We start from the raw sequence: 20,692 nt of genomic DNA on the forward strand, positions 1-20,692 counted from the left end.
CCCTTGGATGGAGTCTTCCCATTAGCAGTGTTTGATCTAACACTATTTTTTGGTGGTTTTATTAAAGAGGGTCTTGATAGATTGGGTTTAGAATTTATGATTTTCTTTTTGTCTTTTTGATCTGATTGTTGAGGAGGTTGGTGGACCTCCACTTGAATTTCCGATTTATTTAAATTGACTTCCAGATCAGAAATATCAACTGACAAATCATCATATTTATTTGACGTCGTAATTTTGATATTTCTTATGGAGGGGGGCGAGAGAGATGGAGGTCTCTCTCTTTTCCGATTAGTAGGTTTTGAGCTACCAGGTTTTTGCACCTTCCCCAATACAGGTGCACCTGGTAACTTGGTGTCAGGTGGCATCTCCATCAAATCAGGCAAGGACATGGCCTGGGAGAGGTTAGTACTATTGCTGGTAATGGGGGACGAAGGCTGTACAGAAATGGGCAATGACCCATTTTTAATACGCTGTGGCAAAGCCTCAGAAGGCGATATGATTACCTTGTCATGCAGTACTTTATTATCAGAGGTTGTATTTCTTTTCTTAGGATTACTGGCAGTGCTAGGTGGGGTTGCTGTCTCCTGTGGTAAATTTACCTTTGATTTTAAGGCCTTTGCATAGCTGGTTGATTTATTCAACAATCTTTTTGCATGTCCCACACTTATGTGTTCTAAACTTGATTTGTTTAGGGCAGCTTCCTCCAACTTATACAGTTCGCATCTCCTATCAGTTGATTTATGATTCAAATTGCAATTTGAACACCTGGCCTCAAGTGTACATTCTCCATGATAAGTTTTGGAGCAAATACCACACAATTTTCCATTTTTACAAACTTTGGATGGGTGTCCAAATTTAAAACAATTAAAACATTGCAGGGGCTTTTGTTTGAAAGGCCGAACTTTAATCCTTTCATTTTCAATAAAAATATGGAAAGGTACATCAGCATCCTGGAAAGTGAGTATAATCATTGAAGTTCCAGGAATCTTATGCACTTTCCATACATTTAATGGACACATAGAAAGTATCTCCTCCTCTGTAAATTCGTATAGGTCCTTATTAAAGACCACTCCCCTTCCATAACTAAAATTAAGATGAGGTTTCATTTCCAATGTAATTTCATCACTGCCTGTCTGTAAGTTAGACAGTATTGCAGACTGAGTCGAAGATTTGGCATGGATGAGATAACTGTTCTTCCCAAAACGAGATATATCTCCAGGTGCTATGGTTCCTACTTTTTTTTGGATAAACTTACATATCTTAAAATAATTCCCTATTATCCCTTTAGGTTCAGCTAAGAGCCACATTGGTGGTTTGGGTTTTCTCTGTGAAGGCATGGGTACATTTCTATCTTTTTCAAACCAATCAGCAGGTTTGTACACATCCAATTCCTTTGGGACCTTATCACAAAGAGCTCCCATGATGTTCAATTCGTTAATTTTGATACTACTAATATTACTTATGGCATTAAACGCCTCATCGTGACTTTCAAAAGATATCCAAGAGTCCCATTTTTCATCTCCAAGTCTCATCCTTATTTCCTTTATCAATCCATAGCACTCAAATGCTCTATATATATCATCATAATTTGTCTCTAATGGGATTTGGGAAACATGAAGGAATCGTAGTTTCCCTGTGTTACCCAAATTGCTAGATTTTTTAACATCAGTAGAGTGGTCCTTTTTAGTTCGAAGGTCGTCAACAGAGTTTTCCTTAATTACAGTAGCAGAAGTCGTCAACAGTGCCGGGGGGGAGTCAGCAAATCCAGGGGATGGGGAGTCAGTATTTGAAGGGTCCATATTTAAGGATGGGATTTTCAGGTTTTTTGTTGTTTTGTTGGGGTACCTGCTTGAGAATTATAAGAAAGTATCATACGTTGGAAAGGAAATTTGCATTCTCCACTATCGGCACAATGAGAGTATATTTCCCCGATGGTCCACTCCATACCCTACCCGAAGGATAGCATCAAAACAGATATAGAGGCACAGGTGTAAGCTAAACCCGCCTGTTAGGACTGAGACCAAAGTAATATGGAATCATCCTCCCCATATCTGTAATGATGGGCTTCCGGCCAAAAGCCAAGAGTCCCACCTCAAGGATTGGATCCCCCTGGATTCCGATGACCGAACCCTTGAGAGTAGTTCCGCCAAAAAGGTCCAAACCATCTTTGGGATGGCTGAGATCATCCAATACTCTCATATATAGCTTTGAATGCGAATACCTCCCAACCGTGATCCCTTCTCCCATTCATCTAAGCAGGCAGTAATAACGAATGTGGAAATATCCACGCCATTTAAATAAAATAGAAAAAAAAAATAGATAAATAAATAAATGAACAAATACAATAAATAAATATATATATATATATGCATACATCTACATATATATATAACTAAGAAAAATAATAATCATAGAGATAGGACAGCAAGATGAAAGAAAGTTGATAAAATTAAGAGAAGGTCGAAGTAATATTAAGCAGAAGAAAAAGATGAAAGAGAGAAATTTAGATTCGAACTGGTGGAGCAATTTCCCGAAGTTCGAGAGCCCTCTTGCCCGTCACCAAGATTCAGCACGGGAATGAAATGCCGTGCTGAAGCTCAATGACTTCATCAAGGCATTCTCTCATTAAGAGGGAGCTAGTGTGTGAAGGAGTGAAGTGTGACTCGTCCTAGGAAGTTGACCTGGAGTCCTTTGGATGGAAATCTAGGTTAGGACGATCCCAATACCACCTCGTAAGGGTATGGGGACGTGACAGTATTAACTTAATACTAGGAACACAAGGAAACATGGTTTACCTACAGTGGTTTGAGGTCAGCTGTGTAGAGAACCCAGGATGCTGCTTTCCCCAAGAGAGGGGAGAATGAAGAAAAGAATAAGGGCCAGGCATACCTTTTCATTCATGCAGACTAAAACTGGGTAACAATGCCCTCAACCTTCTGCTACTTGTCCATTAAGGAGCCTGAGGTTTAAACCAGCTGTTGTGCCACCACTACAGGGCCGATAGAGAACGTATCGAGCCTCCTGTGGGTCACGTCTTGCAGGTAGTGGGCTGTGAAGGTTGTTTGACGCTTCCACACCCCTGCTTGTAGAACCTGCGTCACAGAGTAAATTTCTCTTGAATGCCAGGGACGTAGCGATGCCTCTGACATCGTGTGCCCTAGGGCGACGTGACGGAGGAGGGTCTGGAATCAGGGAATGGTGGATAACCCTGCGAATCCAAGCTGAGATTGTATTCTTAGTGACCCTCCTCTTCGTCCTTCCTGTGCTCACGAACAATGCTTGCACTCGAGGACGGATTGCAGCTGTTCTCTTAAGGTAGAGCCTCAGACTCCTTACTGGGCACAGTAGATGGTCTGGGTCATCTGTTACAGAACGGAGACTCGAAATCCGGAAGGAGTCGAATCAGGGGTCCGGAACCCCTGGATTCTGAGTCTTAGCTACAAACTCAGGGACGAATCTGAACGTTACCTTCCCCCATCCCCTTGAATGAGCGATGTCATACGAGAGACCATGAAGTTCGCCGACTCGCTTGGCCGAGGCCCAAGCAAGCAAGAACACCGTCTTCCAAGTCAGGTGGCGATCAGAAGCCTGGCGTAATGGTTCGAAAGGAGGTCTCTTAAGAGACCTGAGGACTCGAACCACGTTCCATGGAGGAGGTCTCACTTCCGACTGGGGGCAGTTAAGTCCATGACTTCGTATGAGTAGAGAAAGTTCCAGCGAGGAGGAATGTCCATTCCTTTGAGCCTGAAGGCAAGACTCAAGGCTGAGCGATAGCCTTTCACTGCCGAGACTGAAAGGCGCATTTCTTCCCGCAAATACACAAGGAACTCCACTATTGCTGGAATAGTGGCATCGAGTGGAGAGATACCCCTTCCACGACACCAACCACAGAAGACTCTCCACTTTGCCTGGTAGACCCCTGCAGATGACTTTCGCAGGTGTCGAGACATCCCTTCCGCAACTTGTTGCGAAAAGCCTCTCTCTGTGAGGAGACGCTGAATCGTCTCCAGGCGTGAAGTCGTAGCGATGCTACGGCTTTGTGGAAGATGTTGGCATGTGGTTGTCTGAGTAGCTCATGTCGAGGAGGAAGTTCTCTCGGGAGTTCCGTCAGGAGCTGCAGAAGGTCCGGGAACCACTCTGCGTGATGCCATAGCGGAGCTATTGAGGTCATTGAAAGGTTGACCGATATTCTGGTCTTGTTGAGTACTCTTCTCATCAGACAGAACGGGGGAAAGGCGTAGACGTCGATGTTGTCCAACCGTTGTTGAAAGGCATCTTGCCAGAGTGCCTTGGGGTCCGGGACTGGGGAGCAGTACAGCGGGAGCTTGAAATTCAAGGCCGTCGCGAACAGATCCACCGTCGGGGAACCACACAAAGTTAGGACTTTGTTGGCTACTAGACAATCCAAAGACCACTCGGTACTCACTATCTGAGATGCCCTGCTCAGACTGTCGGCGAGCACATTCCTATTGCCTGGAATGAAGCGAGCCGATAGTGGAATCGAGTGGACTTCGGTCCATCTCAGTATCTCTACTGCAAGATGGGATAGCTGCTGTGAAAAGGTACCTCCCTGCTTGTTGATGTAAGCCATTACCGTGGTGTTGTCGCTCATCACCACAAAGGAGTGACCCGCCAGGTACTGTTGGAACTGCTGAAGTGCCAGATACACGGCCTTCATTTCTAGCAGGTTTATGTGGAGGTACTTTTCTGATTCTGACCATAGGCCTGAGGTCCTGTGGTTCAGAAAGTGGGCCCCCCACCCTTTTTTTGAGGCGTCCGAAAACAGCATCAAATCCGGGGGGAGGACGAGAAGATCCACTCCCTTTTGTAGGTTTTCCTGTCAACCACCACTGGAGATCCGTCCGTTCGGCAGGACCCATTGGGACCAAGATGTCCAGGGAATCATGACCTTGATTCCACCGGGACTTGAGTCGCCATTGCAGGGATCTCATCTTGAGGCGACCATTTGGAACTAGACGGGCCAGAGAAAAAAGGTGACCGAGGAGACGTAACCATGATTGGGCTGGGAGTTCTTCTCGTCTGAGGAAAGGAACTGCGACCCTCCTCAGCCTTGCTATCCTGTCGTCTGATAGGAAGGCTTTGTGGAGATTGGTGTCCAAGATCATGCCTAGATATACCAGTCGTTGAGTTGGCAGCAGAGAAGACTTCTCGAGATTTACCATAATCCCTAGATCTTGGCAAAGTCCCAGAAGCTTGTCTCGGTGTCGAAGAAGGGTCGTCTCGGTGTCGAAGAAGGGTCGACTCTGAGTCTGCCAGGATTAGCCAGTCGTCCAGATAGCGGAGGAGACGGATGCCGATCCTGTGTGCCCACGAAGAAATCAGTGTGAACACCCTGGTGAAAAGCTAAGGTGCTGTGGAGAGACCGAAACACAGCACCTTGAACTGGTAGATCTTGTTGTCTAGGCTGAATCTTAGGTACTTCCTAGAAGACGGATGGACTGGGATCTGGAAGTACGCGTCCTTCAGGTTCAGTGTACACATGAAGTCTTGTGGTCTCACCGCAAGTCTGACCGTGTCCGCCGTCTTCATGCTGAACGGGGTTTGTTTGACAAACCTGTTCAGGGCTGAGAGGTCGATGACTGGTCTCCAGACGCCTTCTTTACAAGAAAGAGTCGACTGAAGAAGCCTGGGGAACCGTCGACGACCTCCTGGAGAGCGCCCTTCTTCAACATGGTCTGGACCTCTGCCCGTAGGGCTTGGCCCCTTGCCGATCCCATGGCAAAGGAGCTCAACGACACTGGATCCGCTGTCAGGGGAGGTAGAGATGTTATGAACGGAACGCAATATCCCTGACCGATTACGGAAATCGTCCAGGAATCGGCCCCGAGTTGCTGCTACCTGTCTGCGCAACTTTGAAGGCATCCCCCCACTAGTGGACATGCAGGGGGACTGCCAATCCTAGCGTTTGCGGCCTCGGCCGCTCCCTCTAGGATTCTTTCCTCCCCTGGAGGACAGGGCTTCGACACCGTTGCCTTCGCTGCCACAGCCGGTTTCGTTGTCTTGGGCGGGCGAGGTTGTTGAGGTGCCGGAGGTTTATAGGGCTTAGATATAAGAGCCCTATGAAGGAGGGAGTCCTGGTTGGACTTCCTCCACCTCTCGGCTGCCTGCTCCAAGTCTTTAGGCTCGAACAGGTTCTTCCCTAGAAGGGAAGAATGTCTGAGCCTGCTGACCTCGACGGCTGGGACCTTCGCGTGGAACCTCTCAGCCACCGCATCACGACGTTTCAGGATTGAGTTGGCCCACAAGTTCGAGACTTGATGAGCCAGAAACTCAATGGTGCGTGTGCCCGAGAGGAGGAAGGTTTCCAAGGCCTTCCTGGTGCTCTCCTTAGACATATCTTTGGATCGCAACAGGATGCCAAGAAATCCCAGCCAGAGGTCAAGCCACGAAGTAGCCTGCATGGCACACTTCGCGACTTTCTCCTGGCTTATGATCTCAGTCGCCGAGAAAGTCACCTCCCGGCTGGAGAGTCTCTCAAGAGGGACTCCCTTAGTAAACTCTTTCACAGAGTGGGGAAGGGGAAGAGCTAAACAAGCCTCCTCCAAGATCTCAAAGTACCTCCTCTGTTGGACGCGAGGAGGCGGGAGGAGTTTGTTGCACGGCTGGAGGAGGCGAGCTCGGAGAGCTGGCCCTCAACCTTATCTCTGGCACTCTTCACCCATTGGGACCAGGGCAAAGCTGCACTGGCCTTAGTGGGTTTCTGGGTGCCAAAGACTCGGTCCAGGACCGTGTCCTTGCCCTCGCGAGGAGTCATCTCAGGATCGGGAATCCTGTTGAGATGCCTCATCAGTGTCAGGACTTGCCAGAAGGCATGCTCTGACTCTAGTGGCTTCCCTCCTGGTGAACTGGCAGCGAAGTCTCCCGTCCCCAAAGGCTCTTCTTGGGGGGACACGGACATTCTCCGCGGGTCTAGTAGGTTCTGGACGGATCCTTGAGGATGACTTGGGTACAGTCTTGGAATCCTTGGGTTCCCTCCTGGGAGGAATGCAGGACTCCAACAACAACGTCTGAGGGCTCCTCTCTGCTCCCACCTAGGACGATTCTCCAGCGAGAGGTGGGGTTTCTCCCATTGGTGCGATGGGAGAACGCCTCACCTCGTCTGATTCCCCCGAAGACGGAAAATGCTCGTCCACGGGAGAGAGAGAAAACGTCTGGGGAGAGAGGGAGCCTCCTTCAAGGATGTCCGAGGGGCCAGCTTGACCCTCGGAGAAGTAACCACGGTTTCTACTCCTCTCTTTCTCTTCAGTGAGGTCGGAGCCGCCATAGTTTTGAGCCCCATCTCAGCGAAGGTAGGTTTGACAGCCTGCACAACAGCTCTGATGAGGGATGCAAACCATGGCTGCTTACTGACAGCAGCGCTGTCAGAGACTCCCTCTGAAGGGAAGGGGATCGGGTGATCCCTAGGAGTAGAAACAACTGCTGGACCTGCCTGGAAGGAAAGGGAAGAAGGAGGTTGGTTCCTGGACCCACCTGGCGATTTCCCTCCCTCCTGCGAGCGCACTGGTCTGCGCTTGCGGGGGGGGGGACGTGAGGATGACCTGGCTGCTCTCGTTCCTGTAGGCTGGCGCGGTCGCTGTGCCTCCCGATCGCGCTGGGGATCGAGCGATAGAATCCTACTACGATTGCGCTCGGGCGATCGGTCGTGTGAGCGCGGGGGCGTAGAGATGATGACGAGGGCGCGCGTGGAGGCGAGGGCGAGCGTTGGCGCGCAGGCGAGCGATGGCCCGTAGGTAGTGCAGGAGAGCGACTGCGCACAGGAGAGGGTGCGAGCGGGCGCGTAGGGGATCTCTGGGATGGCGAGAGGGCACGTGGGCGCGCTGGCGAGCGATGGCGCGGGCGCTCAGGAGATCGAGGGCATGCAGAAGCGTGATCCGAAGAATCAGGAAGCGCAGGCAGAGGTGCAAGCGATTGCACTCGTGAAGGAGATGGTTCGCGAGCGCGTGGGCGAGCAGGAACTCGGCGAGCTCTAGGCGCGCAGCAGGATCTGGTGTCTACGCGCGATGGCGCGTAGGCGATGGCTGACGCTGAAAAGAAGAAGCTTGAGTCTTCCTTCTTGTGCCCAGATCCGGAGATCATGGGCGCGCAGGCGAACGATGGCGTGCAGGCAAACGCTGGCGTGCAGGTGAAGAGCACTGGCAAGCAGGAGATCGTGGGCGCGCATCAGGATGAGGGCACGCTGCTGTACGCTGGCGAGGAGAAGACTGCTGGAAAACAGGAGAGCTCTGGCGAGCAGGAGCGCGCTGGCGCGCAGGTGAGCGCTGGCGAGCAGGAGAACGATGGAGAGAAGTCTCAGCTGCAGGAGGTCTCTGAGGCGGTCTCCGAAGATGAAGTTCTACGAAGAGACGGCTTCACCGCAGGAGAGCAGGAGAGCGCTTGCGAGCAGGAGAACGTTGAACCGCAGGGGATACCTGGCACTTATGCCCCGAAGGGACCGGTGCCCGTTGGAAAATGGGATGCGTGGGCGCCCAACGCGCGTCAGCAGCCAGGAACGGAGACGGCAGGTCCGAAGGTCTGGCAGGCGAAGGAGAACGATTGGCAGCGAGGTCCAAAGATGCAACTGCAACGGTCGGAGCACAGCGAGGAGGGTCCTCTGCGGGGGACTGCGATGGCGAAGAATCGAAGAGGCGCCTCCTAACTCCCTTGTGAGGAGAAGGAAGGCCTCTACGGCGAAGGGGAAAGCGAGCCTTCCGACGGATACGTCCTCTAGGGGCGGCAGGCAGACCATCATCAGTCCTCCAAAGAGGAGTCTCTGCCTGTGAACTCCCCCGAGGAGGAGAATCAGAATCACCTGCAGGAGAGACCGTAGGACTTAGCTCCTCCCTCGAAGGATGTTCGGAGGGAGGAACTAAGCCTTCAGCTGCATCGGGAACCAAGGCAGGGGTTTCACCCAAGTCGTCGGAGGCCCCTGCCACAACAACATCGACGATAGACAGAGGGTCAACCTCCGCTATCACCGGTGACTGTTTGACAGCAGCCCCCAACTGGATTAAGTCAAACAGAGCTTCCCTGGAGGGCGAGCCCTTAAGCCCCAAGGAAGCCCAAAGCTGCAACAAATCATCATTATTCACAGAATTAAAAGATAAATCCTCCCCCGAGGGAGGAGGAGGAGCTGCCTCGCTATGGGAGGCAACTCCCTCTCCCGAACCCCGAGGTCGGTCAACAAAAGAACGGCCTACGCTACCACTCGACGGTCTCTCGGAAAAGGCCGCTCGAGCGGGAGCTTCGGCGGAGGTTCGGGCTACGGAAGAAGAGTCCCTGGATTTTTCTTTCTTCAAGGAAACCCTTGAAGGAGAAAGATCCCTTTTGGACTTCTTCTTGCGGCGCTGGGAAAACCTCTCCCACTGGGAGGTAGACCACTCCCTACACTCACTACATATTTTGTCTCTGTCACACCGTTGGCCCCTGCAGAACGGACATAAGGTGTGAGGGTCAAATTCAACCGCCGACATATAAGTGCCACAAGGGCGGTCAGGTAATCCGGGGCACTTTCGCATAATGGTAGAGGCCAACTTCCAAACACACACTGAAAGAAAAAGCAAAAGGATTAAGGCTGTCAATAAGCGAGGGTGTGAGCGGACACGTCTGTTCATCACCCGAGCCAAAAGCAAAGCGAGCTATTCACCGGTGTGTGAGGGGGGGAGGGGTAGCTAGCTACCCCTCCCTACCCCCTCGCTAACTAGCGAGAGGGTAGTAAACCCTCGTTAAAAATCTAATGGCTCGTCGTTTCAGCTACGCCGAAAGTAATACCCTAATTAAATAGCGTGGTTTGTATTTCGGTTACGGAACAAAGAAACTTCAAAAGAGACAGCGACCAAGGATTCCCCGTTTCGATTCCCCATGTAAGATGGAATCTTCAGGATCTTGAATCCTTCTGAGAAGCCTCTTTCCTCTTTCCCCAGCGGCCATGTTATGCGTTTGCGGGGAGGAATAGGGCAATGGTGACCTGTCCATAAAGTTTTATTCCTTTTTTCTACCTATAGCACGAGTGTGCAGGAGAGTACTGGAGCGATGGCACACAGGATGATACTGGTGCTCAGTTTCTGCTGAAGCGCAGTTTCCAGTGAATGCATAGAAGAGCGCTGGAGAGCAGGCAAGCGCTGGCGCATTGGATCTGAGACCGCAACTGCACAGGAGGGCGCAGAAAACTGCGGAAGAGCGCTGGCGCGCAGTAAGGCACTGCGTAGTTTTGTGCAGTCTCCCTAGAATGCGCCGAAGCGTGTGACTGGTTGCGCAAGGGCGGGTGCATTGGCACGCACGTGAGAGTACTATAGGTGCACGCGGAAGACAATCAGCGCGCGCGCGGGACGGGAGACCATCGGCGCGCGCAAGCAGGAGACCATTGGCGCCCACGTGTGTGGGCGCACGGAAGACTGTTGGCGCATGCACACGGGAGACCGTCGGGGCGCGCGGAAGACTGTCGGGGCGCGCGGAAGACTGTCGGGGCGCGCGGAAGACTGTCGGGGCGCGCGGAAAACTGTCGGGGCGCGCGGAAAACTGTCGGGGCACGCGGGAGACCATTAACGCACGCACACGCGCGTGGTGGGTTGACAGGCCAGCTGGCAGGACGATCAAGAACTGGGATGTGCCCTTTGGAAGGGCGAACATCCACCAATGGCAACCGTGAAAGGTCCATAGAAGAGTCCAGGACCGAAGTCCACGGACTAAGCTGCAGCGCAAGGTTGCGCTAGTAGGTCTGCTGGTAGGATGATCAGGAACTGATGACGCCCATGAGGGCCGGTGGACCGGCAACCTGACCTAAGCAGAGTTTTTCTCCGAAGAGGTGTCTCTATGAGTGGCCTCTTTCGCGAACGAGAGAAGTGAACACTTCGTACATGAGACTTGCCTAAGACTGTGCTCCACCCCTGAAGGAATAGAGACTCAGCAAGGGGGGAGAGTAGTCGAGGCGAAGACAGCAATCGGAGTCTGTGAAGTGGTTGGTTGGATCAGCAAGCTGAACTTCAACAGTAGCGATCCTCCGAAGAGGAGTTTCTATGAGTGGCCTCTCTCGCTAACGAGAGAGGTGATCACTTCGTAGAAGACATGATGACGCCCAATAGGGCCGGTGGATCAGCAAGCTGACCTTCAACAGTAGCGATCCTCCAAAGAAGTGTCTCTATGAGTGGCCTCTCTCGCGAACGAGAAAGGTGAACACTTCGTAAAAGAGACTTGCCTAAGACTGTGCTCCGCCCCTGAAGGAAGAGATACTCAGCAAGGGGGGAGAGAAGTCTGGGCGAAGGCAGCAACAGCAGTCGGAGACCATGAATTTATCAAGATGTGGGAAGTTCTCCCTCGGAAGGGAGAAACAACCTCACACCTAGGGAGGAAACTTTCCCTCGGAAGGGAAAGTTGTCCAACCCCTGAAGGCGAACCTCCTGGTTAGCGTTCTAAGATGATCTGAAGTGCTGGTCATGTTGTCACGGGCGTACTTCTAAGAGAAGGAATGACACCCAAGCCGACGTCCTCTGAGGGACGGCAGTGACAGCAGATTCCCCAGGCATGAACAGAACAGCTCTGCTTTGTCGGCACTCTTAGTCGAACGAAGAAAAAACTGCATAGTTAACTGGGAAAAAATAAAATTAATTATTTAACAGAAAATTCCCTAGGGAGGAACTCCGAAGAGGAACCCCGCGGGAACAACAAAATAAGTATTGCGCCCTTCCTTCCCCAGTCGATATCCACGGGAGAAGGGGGGAGCGGAGTAACTGTAATAAAAAAAACAGAATTACAATTATTTAAATCAGCTAAGAATATTCACTAATAGTGAGAACCACTGATCCTCCGAAGGGAAGTATTCCCCACGGAGAAAAGCTGAAAAGTTAAAATTACAATTATAATTTAACTAAAAATGATATTTTAATTATAAAATAAATTTTTGAATATACTTACCCGGTGAATATATAATAGCTGCTGCTCAGCGGCTCGACAGAAAACACACTCAAAAACTCGCGAGCGATCGCTATGAAGGTTGCGGGTGTGCCCACCAGCGCCAACTATCGGCCAGATACCACTCCTGCATGTAAACAAACCCTTCAATTCTTCTCGTCCCGCTGCGTCTCTATTGGGGAGGAAGGGAGGGCCTTTAATTTATATATTCACCGGGTAAGTATATTCAAAAATTTATTTTATAATTAAAATATCATTTTTAAATATTTAACTTAGCCGGTGAATATATAATAGCTGATTCACACCCAAGGCGGTGGGTAGAGACCAGAGTTAATTAAGTTTACAGCGTATATGCTAAGAGTTTTTGACAGTTATCAATATAACAAAACCAAAATATATAGGTACCTGGTAAGGAAGTTGACTTAGACGATTACTCTGCCTTGTAAGTCTGTCTTCCTCACGAAGCCCAGCGATCCTCTTAGGATGCTGAAAGACTCCCAGGAGCTGAAGTATGAAGGGTTGCAACCCATACTAACAGGACCTCATCAAACCCCTAATCTGGGCGCTCTCAAGAAATTACTTTGACCACCCGCCAAATCAACCAGGATGCGAAAGGCTTCTTAGCCTTCCGTACAACCCATAAAAAACAATATTAAAAACATTTCAAGAGACAGATTAAAAAGGATATTGGAATTAGGGAAGTGTAGTGGTAGAACCCTCACCCACTACTGCACTCGCTGCTACGAATGGACCCAGTGTGTAGCAGTCCTCGTAAAGAGTCTGGACATCTTTCAGGTAAAATGACGCGAACACTGACTTGCTTCTCCAAAAAGTCGCGTCCATGATACTTTGCAGAGATCTATTTTGCTTGAAGGCCACGGAGGTTGCTATAGCTCTAATTTCGTGCGTCTTAACCTTAAGCAAAGATTGGTCTTCCTCACTCAAGTGGGAATGAGCTTCTCGTATTAAAAATCTGATAAAATATGACAAAGCATTCTTTGACATAGGTAAGGATGGTTGGTTTCTTAACCGAACACCATAACGCTTCAGATTTACCTCGTAATGGCTTAGTACGAGCTAAATAGAACTTAAGAGCTCTAACGGGACATAAAACTCTTTCCAGTTCGTTGCCTACGATCTCTGATAAGCAAGGAATATCAAAAGATTTAGGCCAAGGACGAGAAGGCAGTTCATTTTTGGCCAGGAAACCAAGTTGAAGAGAACAAGTAACTTTTTCTGTAGAAAAGCCGATGTTCTTACTGAAGGCATGAAGTTCACTGACTCTTTTAGCCGAGGCCAAGCACACCAGGAAAAGAGTCTTAAGAGTGAGATCCTTCAGGGAGGCTGAATGTAATGGCTCAAACCTGTCTGACATGAGGAACCTTAGGACCACGTCTAAGTTCCATCCAGGAGTAGCCAAACGACGTTCCTTAGAGGTGTCAAAAGACTTAAGGAGATCTTGTAAATCTTTATTGTTGGAAAGATCTAAGCCTCTATGCCGGAAGACCGAAGCCAACATGCTCCTGTAGCCCTTGATCGTGGAAGCTGAAAGGGAGCGAACTTTTCTCAGGTGTAAGAGAAAATCAGCGATTTGGGCTACAGAGGTACTGGACGAGGATACAGATGCTGACTTGCACCAGTCTCGGAAGACTTCCCACTTCGACTGGTATACTCTAATGGTAGAAGCTCTCCTCGCTCTTGCAATCGCACTGGCTGCCTCCTTCGAAAAGCCTCGAGCTCTAGAGAGTCTTTCGATAGTCTGAAGGCAGTCAGACGAAGAGCGGGGAGGCTTTGGTGTACATTCTTTATGTGGGGCTGACGTAACAGATCTACTCTTAGAGGAAGACTTCTTGGAAAGTCTACCAGCCATCGAAGTACCTCGGTGAACCATTCTCTCGCGGGCCAGAGGGGAGCAACTAACGTCAACCTTGTCCCTTCGTGAGAGGCGAACTTCTGCAGTACCTTGTTGACAATCTTGAATGGTGGGAATGCATATAGGTCCAGATGAGACCAATCTAGAAGAAATGCGTCTATGTGTATTGCTGCTGGGTCTGGGACTGGAGAGCAATAGATTGGAAGTCTCTTGGTCATCGAGGTTGCAAAGAGGTCTATGGTGGGTTGACCCCAAGTCGCCCAAAGACTCTTGCACACGTCCTTGTGGAGGGTCCATTCCGTAGGAATTACCTGACCCCTCCGACTGAGGCAGTCTGCTAAGACGTTCAAGTCGCCCTGGATAAACCTCGTTAACAGGGAGATGCCTCGATCTCTTGACCAAATGAGCAGGTCCCTTGCGATCTCGTACAGCGTCAGGGAGTGGGTACCTCCTTGCTTGGAAATGTATGCCAAGGCTGTGGTATTGTCGGAGTTGATCTCTACCACCTTGTTTCGAAGGAGACTCTCGAAGTTCATCAAGGCCAGGTGGACTGCCAAAAGCTCCTTGCCGTTGATGTGCATGCTCCTCTGACTTGAGGTCCACAGACCTGAGCATTCCCGACCGTCCAGGGTCGCACCCCAACCCAAATCCGACGCGTCCGAGAATAGTACGTGGTTTGTGTTCTGAACTGCTAGGGAAAGTCCCTCTCTCAGACTGATATTGTCGTTCCACCAATTCAGGCATGCCTTTACTGGTTCGGAGATCGGGACTGAGACCGTCTCTAACGTCTTGTCCTTTTTCCAGTGAAAAGCTAGATGGAACTGGAGAGGTCGAAGGTGTAGCCTTCCTAGCGAGACAAACTGCTCCAGGAATGATAGAGTTCCTACTAGACTCATCCAATTCCTGACTGAGCAACGTTCTCTCTTCAACATCAGTTGGACTTTGAGCAGGGCTTGCTCTATTCGGGGGGCAGACGGAAAAGCCCGAAAAACTGGACTGCGAATCTCCATCCCTAAATACAGTAAAGTTTGGGATGGAATCAGCTGGGACTTTTCCAGGTTGACCAAAAGTCCCAATTCCTTGGTCAGATCCAATGTCCAATGAAGATCCTGCAGACAGCGATGACTGGACGAGGCTCTGAGAAGCCAGTCGTCCAAGTAAAGGGAGGCTCGGATTCCCGATAAATGGAGGAATTTTGCCACATTCCTCATAAGCCTCGTAAACACGAGAGGAGCAGGACTTAGGCCAAAGCACAGGGCCCAAAACTGGTATACCACATTGTTGAAAACAAACCTCAGAAAAGGTTGGGAATCTGGGTGTATGGGGATGTGGAAGTATGCGTCTCTTAGGTCGAGAGAGACCATCCAGTCTCCCTTTCTGACCGCTGCTAAGACTGATTTCATGGTCTCCATGGTGAACTTTGTCTTCGTAACAAAGACGTTGAGTGCACTGACGTCTAGCACCGGTCTCCAACCTCCTGTCTTCTTCGGTACTAGGAAGAGACGGTTGTAAAACCCCGGTGATTGAAGGTCCGAGACTTTCACCACCGCTCCCTTCTCTAGCAAAAGAGACACTTCTAGTTTCAGGGCTTGTCTCTTTGACTCCTCTCGGTACCTGGGAGAGAGGTCGATGGGGGAAGTCGCTAGAGGAGGTTTGCGTACAAATGGAATTTTGTACCCCTCTCTGAGCAACCTCACAGATTGTTGGTCTGCGCCCCTCTTCTCCCAGGCTTGCCAGAAGTTCTTGAGTCTGGCTCCTACTGCTGTCTGAGGCTGCGGGCAGTCAGACTCTGCCACGTGAGGACTTGGCTCCTCTCTTCTTTCCTCTCTTTCCCTCGGCACGAGTACTTCCCCTGCTGGGAGCTCTGCCACGAAAGGGCGGAATAAATCTGGACGCCGGAGTGTCTATCCTAGGTCTTGCAGAAAAGGATGTCGAAGGAGTCCCTTTGCGAGCAGAGGACGCAACCAAGTCATGGGTGTCCTTCTGCACGAGTGAAGAAGCTATGTCCTTAACCAATTGTTGCGGGAACAAAAACTTAGATAAGGGAGCAAAGAGCAGTTCAGATCTCTGACAGGGAGTAACTCCTGCCGACAGAAAAGAGCAAAGGGACTCTCGCTTCTTTAGGACTCCCGACGTAAAAGAGGAGGAGAGCTCATTGGAACCATCGCGGATGGCTTTATCCATACAGGACATAATAAGTAAGGAGACATCTCTATCAGCCGATGAGATTTTCCTACTTAAGGCTCCCAAACACCAGTCAAGGAAGTTGAAAACTTCAAAGGCTCTATAAATGCCTTTCAGCAGATGGTCAAGGTCCGAGGAGGACCAACTAATCTTCGAGCGTCTCATGGCTAGGCGGCGGGGAGAGTCTACAAGGCTTGAGAAGTCGCCCTGGGCAGAGGCAGGGACTCCCAAGCCGAGAACTTCTCCCGTGGCATACCAGACGCTCGATCTAGACGAGAGTTTAGACGGAGGGAAGGCAAAGGCCGTCTTCCCCAAACTCCTCTTGGTTTCCAACCAGTCGCCTAAAAGCCGTAAAGCTCTCTTGGATGAGCGAGAGAGCACAAGTTTTGTAAAGGCTGGTATGTCAGCAGGTACGCCTAGAACAAACTCAGACGGCGGCGAACGAGGAGCAACAGCGACGAAGTGATCGGGAAACAACTCCTTAAAAATTAACATGACTTTCTTAAAGTCCATTGATGGAGGAACTGTTCTGGGTTCGTCTACATCCGAAGGATGATCCTCAGGCTGAGGGTCAGCAACGTCCTCATCTGACAACTGCTGAGAAACAAGCAAAGGGGTTGGCAATGCTTGACACGCAGCGTCCACACGCACTGGTGCATTAGTAGCGGACCAGGACGCAACGTCATGTAACTGCTTGACAGTCTGTGAACTGTCAACAACAACAGGTGCGTGAGGACGCACGGCGTCCACTCGAGACTGTTTTGACTGCCTAGTCTGAGCAGTCAAAACAACTCTAGACTGCGGTGGTTGACGCTCAGCGTCAAAACAAGTCAACTCCGATGGTTGGCGAACGTCCTGAACGTCAACAGGAGCATAAGCAAGTGGCCTAACGTCCAAATGCGGCTGAAAATCCACACGAGACCGCATCGAGTGAGGCTCTACATAACGTGACTGACGTGACTTGGCTACGCCAACGTCAACAGGACGCACAAAGGTTCGTTTGGTCGGCTGAAGGCCAGGATCTCGATGAGATAAACGGCTAGGCTCAACGGGAACCTTATCGGCAGAATAGTCTTCCATAAGGGAGGCGAGCTTAGTCTGCATGTCCTGTAGTATAACCCATTTAGGGTCCACGGGAATGGGTGCGGTAAACGACAGGGTTAACGTCTGAGACGGCACAACCTTGCCTACACCAAGACTTTCTGAGCCTGTGTAACGTTGCTGCTTAGGCGGCGAGCAGTCATCCGATGACTGCAATGGGTCAGAACTGTCCCAATGACTACATCCAGGACGCTGGACCTGTCCTGAAGGGACCGACTTTCGCTTAAGGGGCCTAGAAACCTTGCTCCACGGTTTCTTATGCGAAAAGCCTTCGGAAGACGAGGAGAAAATGGGCTCTTTCGTCTTATGGTAGGGGCGATCTTGGTGAGATACGCCTGATACCATAGAGGGAACGTCTGTTCGCTGATCAAGGCCTCTCGAACCCATAAGTCGTACGACATTACTTCTCACCTGGGCTTGGGAGCTTGCAAGAGGTCTCGGACTAGGTGAACGACAGGCACGAACAGACGAACCCTCGGTAGCAACACTGTTCACAACACTTTGCGCACTAATCACTTTCCCACTACTTTCCGCTGTGGCACTCTGACACTTAAGCTCCTTAACGTCAGCCATGAGTTGATTACGATCAGTTGCTAACGCTTCAACTCTTTCCCCCAAGGCATGAATAGCACGTAACATGTCTTGCATAGATGGTTCCTGAGTGCCAGAAGGGGGGTTAGGTACAACCACTACAGGGGAAGGATTAGGTTCAGGGGCATGTGGAGAGGAAAAATCTACTGACCTAGAGGAACTCCTCCTTACCCTATCTCTCTCTAGCCTACATGCATACTTATCGTATTCGAGCCAATCGAATTCCGAAAGGCCCACGCATTCCTCACACCGATCTCCCAATTGACAGGTTTTACCCCGACAATTGGAACACACAGTATGTGGGTCGAGAGATGCCTTTGGAAGACGCCTATTACAGTCCCTAGCATTACACTTACGAAATCTAGGTACTTGTGAAGGGTCAGCCATTTTGAATTAGTCAAAGAAAGTCCAAAAAAACAATCCAAGTCATCAACAATTAAATCTGTTCAATAAAGAGTTCAAGAGTTTAAGTTGAGGAAAAACACCTGCACTGCGAAAGCTCAAACCCAAATGAAGTACTTCACCAAATATGTTGAGAAAACTCCAGGTTATACAGCGAGTATTGATACGTCTTGTCGTCAAGGTCGACAGAGAAGAATTGAAGGGTTTGTTTACATGCAGGAGTGGTATCTGGCCGATAGTTGGCGCTGGTGGGCACACCCGCAACCTTCATAGCGATCGCTCGCGAGTTTTTGAGTGTGTTTTCTGTCGAGCCGCTGAGCAGCAGCTATTATATATTCACCGGCTAAGTTAAATATTTAAAAATAATTGAGACAAACAATCGGAAGCGCAACCTAACCCGCGAACGGAAAAAGTGCTCTTCGCATTAGTACATCCGAGCCAAAAGTAAAGTGAACTAAATCACAGGTGTGTGAGCGGGAGTGGTAGCAAGCTACCCCCCGCTAACCAGCGGTGTGGGTAGTTAACCCTCACTAAATTTTAATGGCTTGTCATTTCAGCTCCGCCGAAAGTATAACCCCTAATAAATAACGTGGTTCGTATTCCGGAACAACTGTATTTTTCAAGTTACAAGTACACCTTTGAACTAATATTTTCCTCTTAATGCCGAAATATACTGTCAATCATGAATGTACAATACTCATGTTTAAAGCCTTTGTATAATTCTTCTTCACCCGAGTTGCCTACTGCACTGTGATTGTTCAGTGGCCACTTTCCTCTTGGCAAGGGTAGAAAACTCTTTTTAGCTATAGTAAGCAGCTCTTCTCGGAGAAAGACACTCCAAAATCAAACCATTGTTCTCTAGTCTTGAGTAGTGCCATAGCCTCTGTACCATGGTCAGCCAGTATCTTGGGTTAGAGTTTTCTTGCTTGAGGGTACACTCTGGTGTGTTTCTCTGCATCTAGTTTTGTTAAAGTTTTTATTTTATTTTTCCATGTTTCCTTTCCTCACTGGGATATTTTCCCTGTTGGAGCCCCTGGTTTAAAGCAACCAGCTTTTACCAGCAGGGGTTGAAGCGTAGCAAGTAATAATAATAATGTTGATAATATAATGATGGACAGGACCTCCCTCTTGCATAGAACTTCTAAGCTAGACTTCCCACTTAACCTAACCTATCTACAAGCCGTGTCCTTATCTATTTACATAACAGCAGGGGATTGACGACCCCTCCAACCCCTTGCCTGCCGTCTTCTTAACAATGGAGTTAAAAACGAGGTTGTTATGGGGCATAAGACGTCACCATACATACATGCCCGCCAACCGCAAGTGTTAGTACAAGCATATTTTTTGAGTGAACGTGATTGTGTTTTTATACACACCCGATCACATCCACTTAAGATATGCTTGTGTAAACATGGATGGGTGTATGCATGATAGCGAACACCTGTATGTATAATGACAGCCGCCTAAGAACATGGCACTGTAAGGAGTGTCAGGGCTCCGTTAAATAGGTAGGTAGGTCAGGACACTGCTTGTAGGTTAGGTTAGGTGGAGAAGTTTAAGTTAGGTGGTGTTCTTGTATAGAGGTTTTGGAGAAAAACGGAGTTTTTCTAGTACAAACGACTAGAAAATGGGAAGAAAATTCCCATTTTCTATACACGGAGTAACTGGCCGCTGATATACAAAGGTTTCCATAGATATTAAAAAACCATGATTGACCATGTACGTAGGCCTTCACACTCAAAGGTCCAAAATTCAAAGATAGTACTAACCATATTTTCCAGGGACAACAAAAAACCATAGTTTTTAAATAAGAATTCTCCTTAGTTTACAGAAATAGATGTATGAAATACTAGAATTATAAAACCATAAAAATTAAAAACTGAAGAAATATTATGAACAAACGAAATATTTCGAAGAGAAATATGATACAGTATGTATTCCTCACAACACTGGGACCGCCAAGACATCATGACTTTACATATAAGTACAGCTATGAGACAACTTTAACTTGATAAAATTAAATCAGGCATTGTGCAGTGACCCATAAGTCTTTATTTAGGGCTTAACAACAGCTGTAAACCTAAACAAGGCTATCAATGGTTAACGACCTAGCCTACGGTAAGACGAGAAACGTCAGTTTTCCCACACCTAATAACTCTTTAGCCGAGAATGGGATAAGCTACACTCCCATACAGAATATATCAAAAGGCAAAAATGGACCATAATAATTACCCAAATAACCACATGCAGTAACCGGGGGTCTAAATTGAAATGGAGCAGTTCAAAGTCTTCTTGTAACTCGGTGAGAGCTAGAAACTATCTAAGTACTTGTAGTTGTTAACAGACTGACTGTTAGAGAGGTTGCCTTTACTATGTGTTTGCCATGCCTAATCGGTACATGAACGTTACGATTCTTTCATTTTATGTTTCACAGTATTATCATATTAGTCTACTGAAAATAACTTAAATTATATTCTTTTGAGATTATCCTGAGCAAATTTTGTGTCTTTTTATCTTGAATATATTAAAAATCATAAAAGCAAACACAACAGGCACTTTAATATACAATAGTATTTGTCACCTTCTTTAGGTGCAATGTTGTTATTATTTTACGGTATGGGCAATGTTTCTGGATAT

At 48.8% G+C, this 20,692-nt stretch overlaps 1 protein-coding gene across 5 annotated transcripts in view; it reads right to left on the reverse strand.

The window, feature by feature from the left end:
* The window catches only part of LOC137625949 (BAG family molecular chaperone regulator 1-like), a 121,219-nt gene extending 100,786 nt beyond the window's left edge, over positions 1-20,433 (reverse strand). For 3 of the 5 annotated variants that reach the window (XM_068357005.1, XM_068357004.1, XM_068357003.1), the window contains exon 1: positions 19,958-20,037. In XM_068357005.1, coding sequence (XP_068213106.1) covers positions 19,958-20,025 — 68 coding nt within the window. In that variant the 5' untranslated portion in view covers positions 20,026-20,037. Of the gene's footprint in view, positions 1-19,824; positions 19,869-19,957; positions 20,038-20,287 lie in introns of those variants that run through there. The other 2 variants (XM_068357008.1, XM_068357006.1) reach the window with 2 other exon arrangements.
* Between the last annotated feature and the right edge of the window lie 259 nt (positions 20,434-20,692).

Source organism: Palaemon carinicauda, chromosome 33 (assembly GCF_036898095.1).
Source record: "Palaemon carinicauda isolate YSFRI2023 chromosome 33, ASM3689809v2, whole genome shotgun sequence".
NCBI classification, from domain to species: Eukaryota; Metazoa; Arthropoda; class Malacostraca; order Decapoda; family Palaemonidae; genus Palaemon; species Palaemon carinicauda.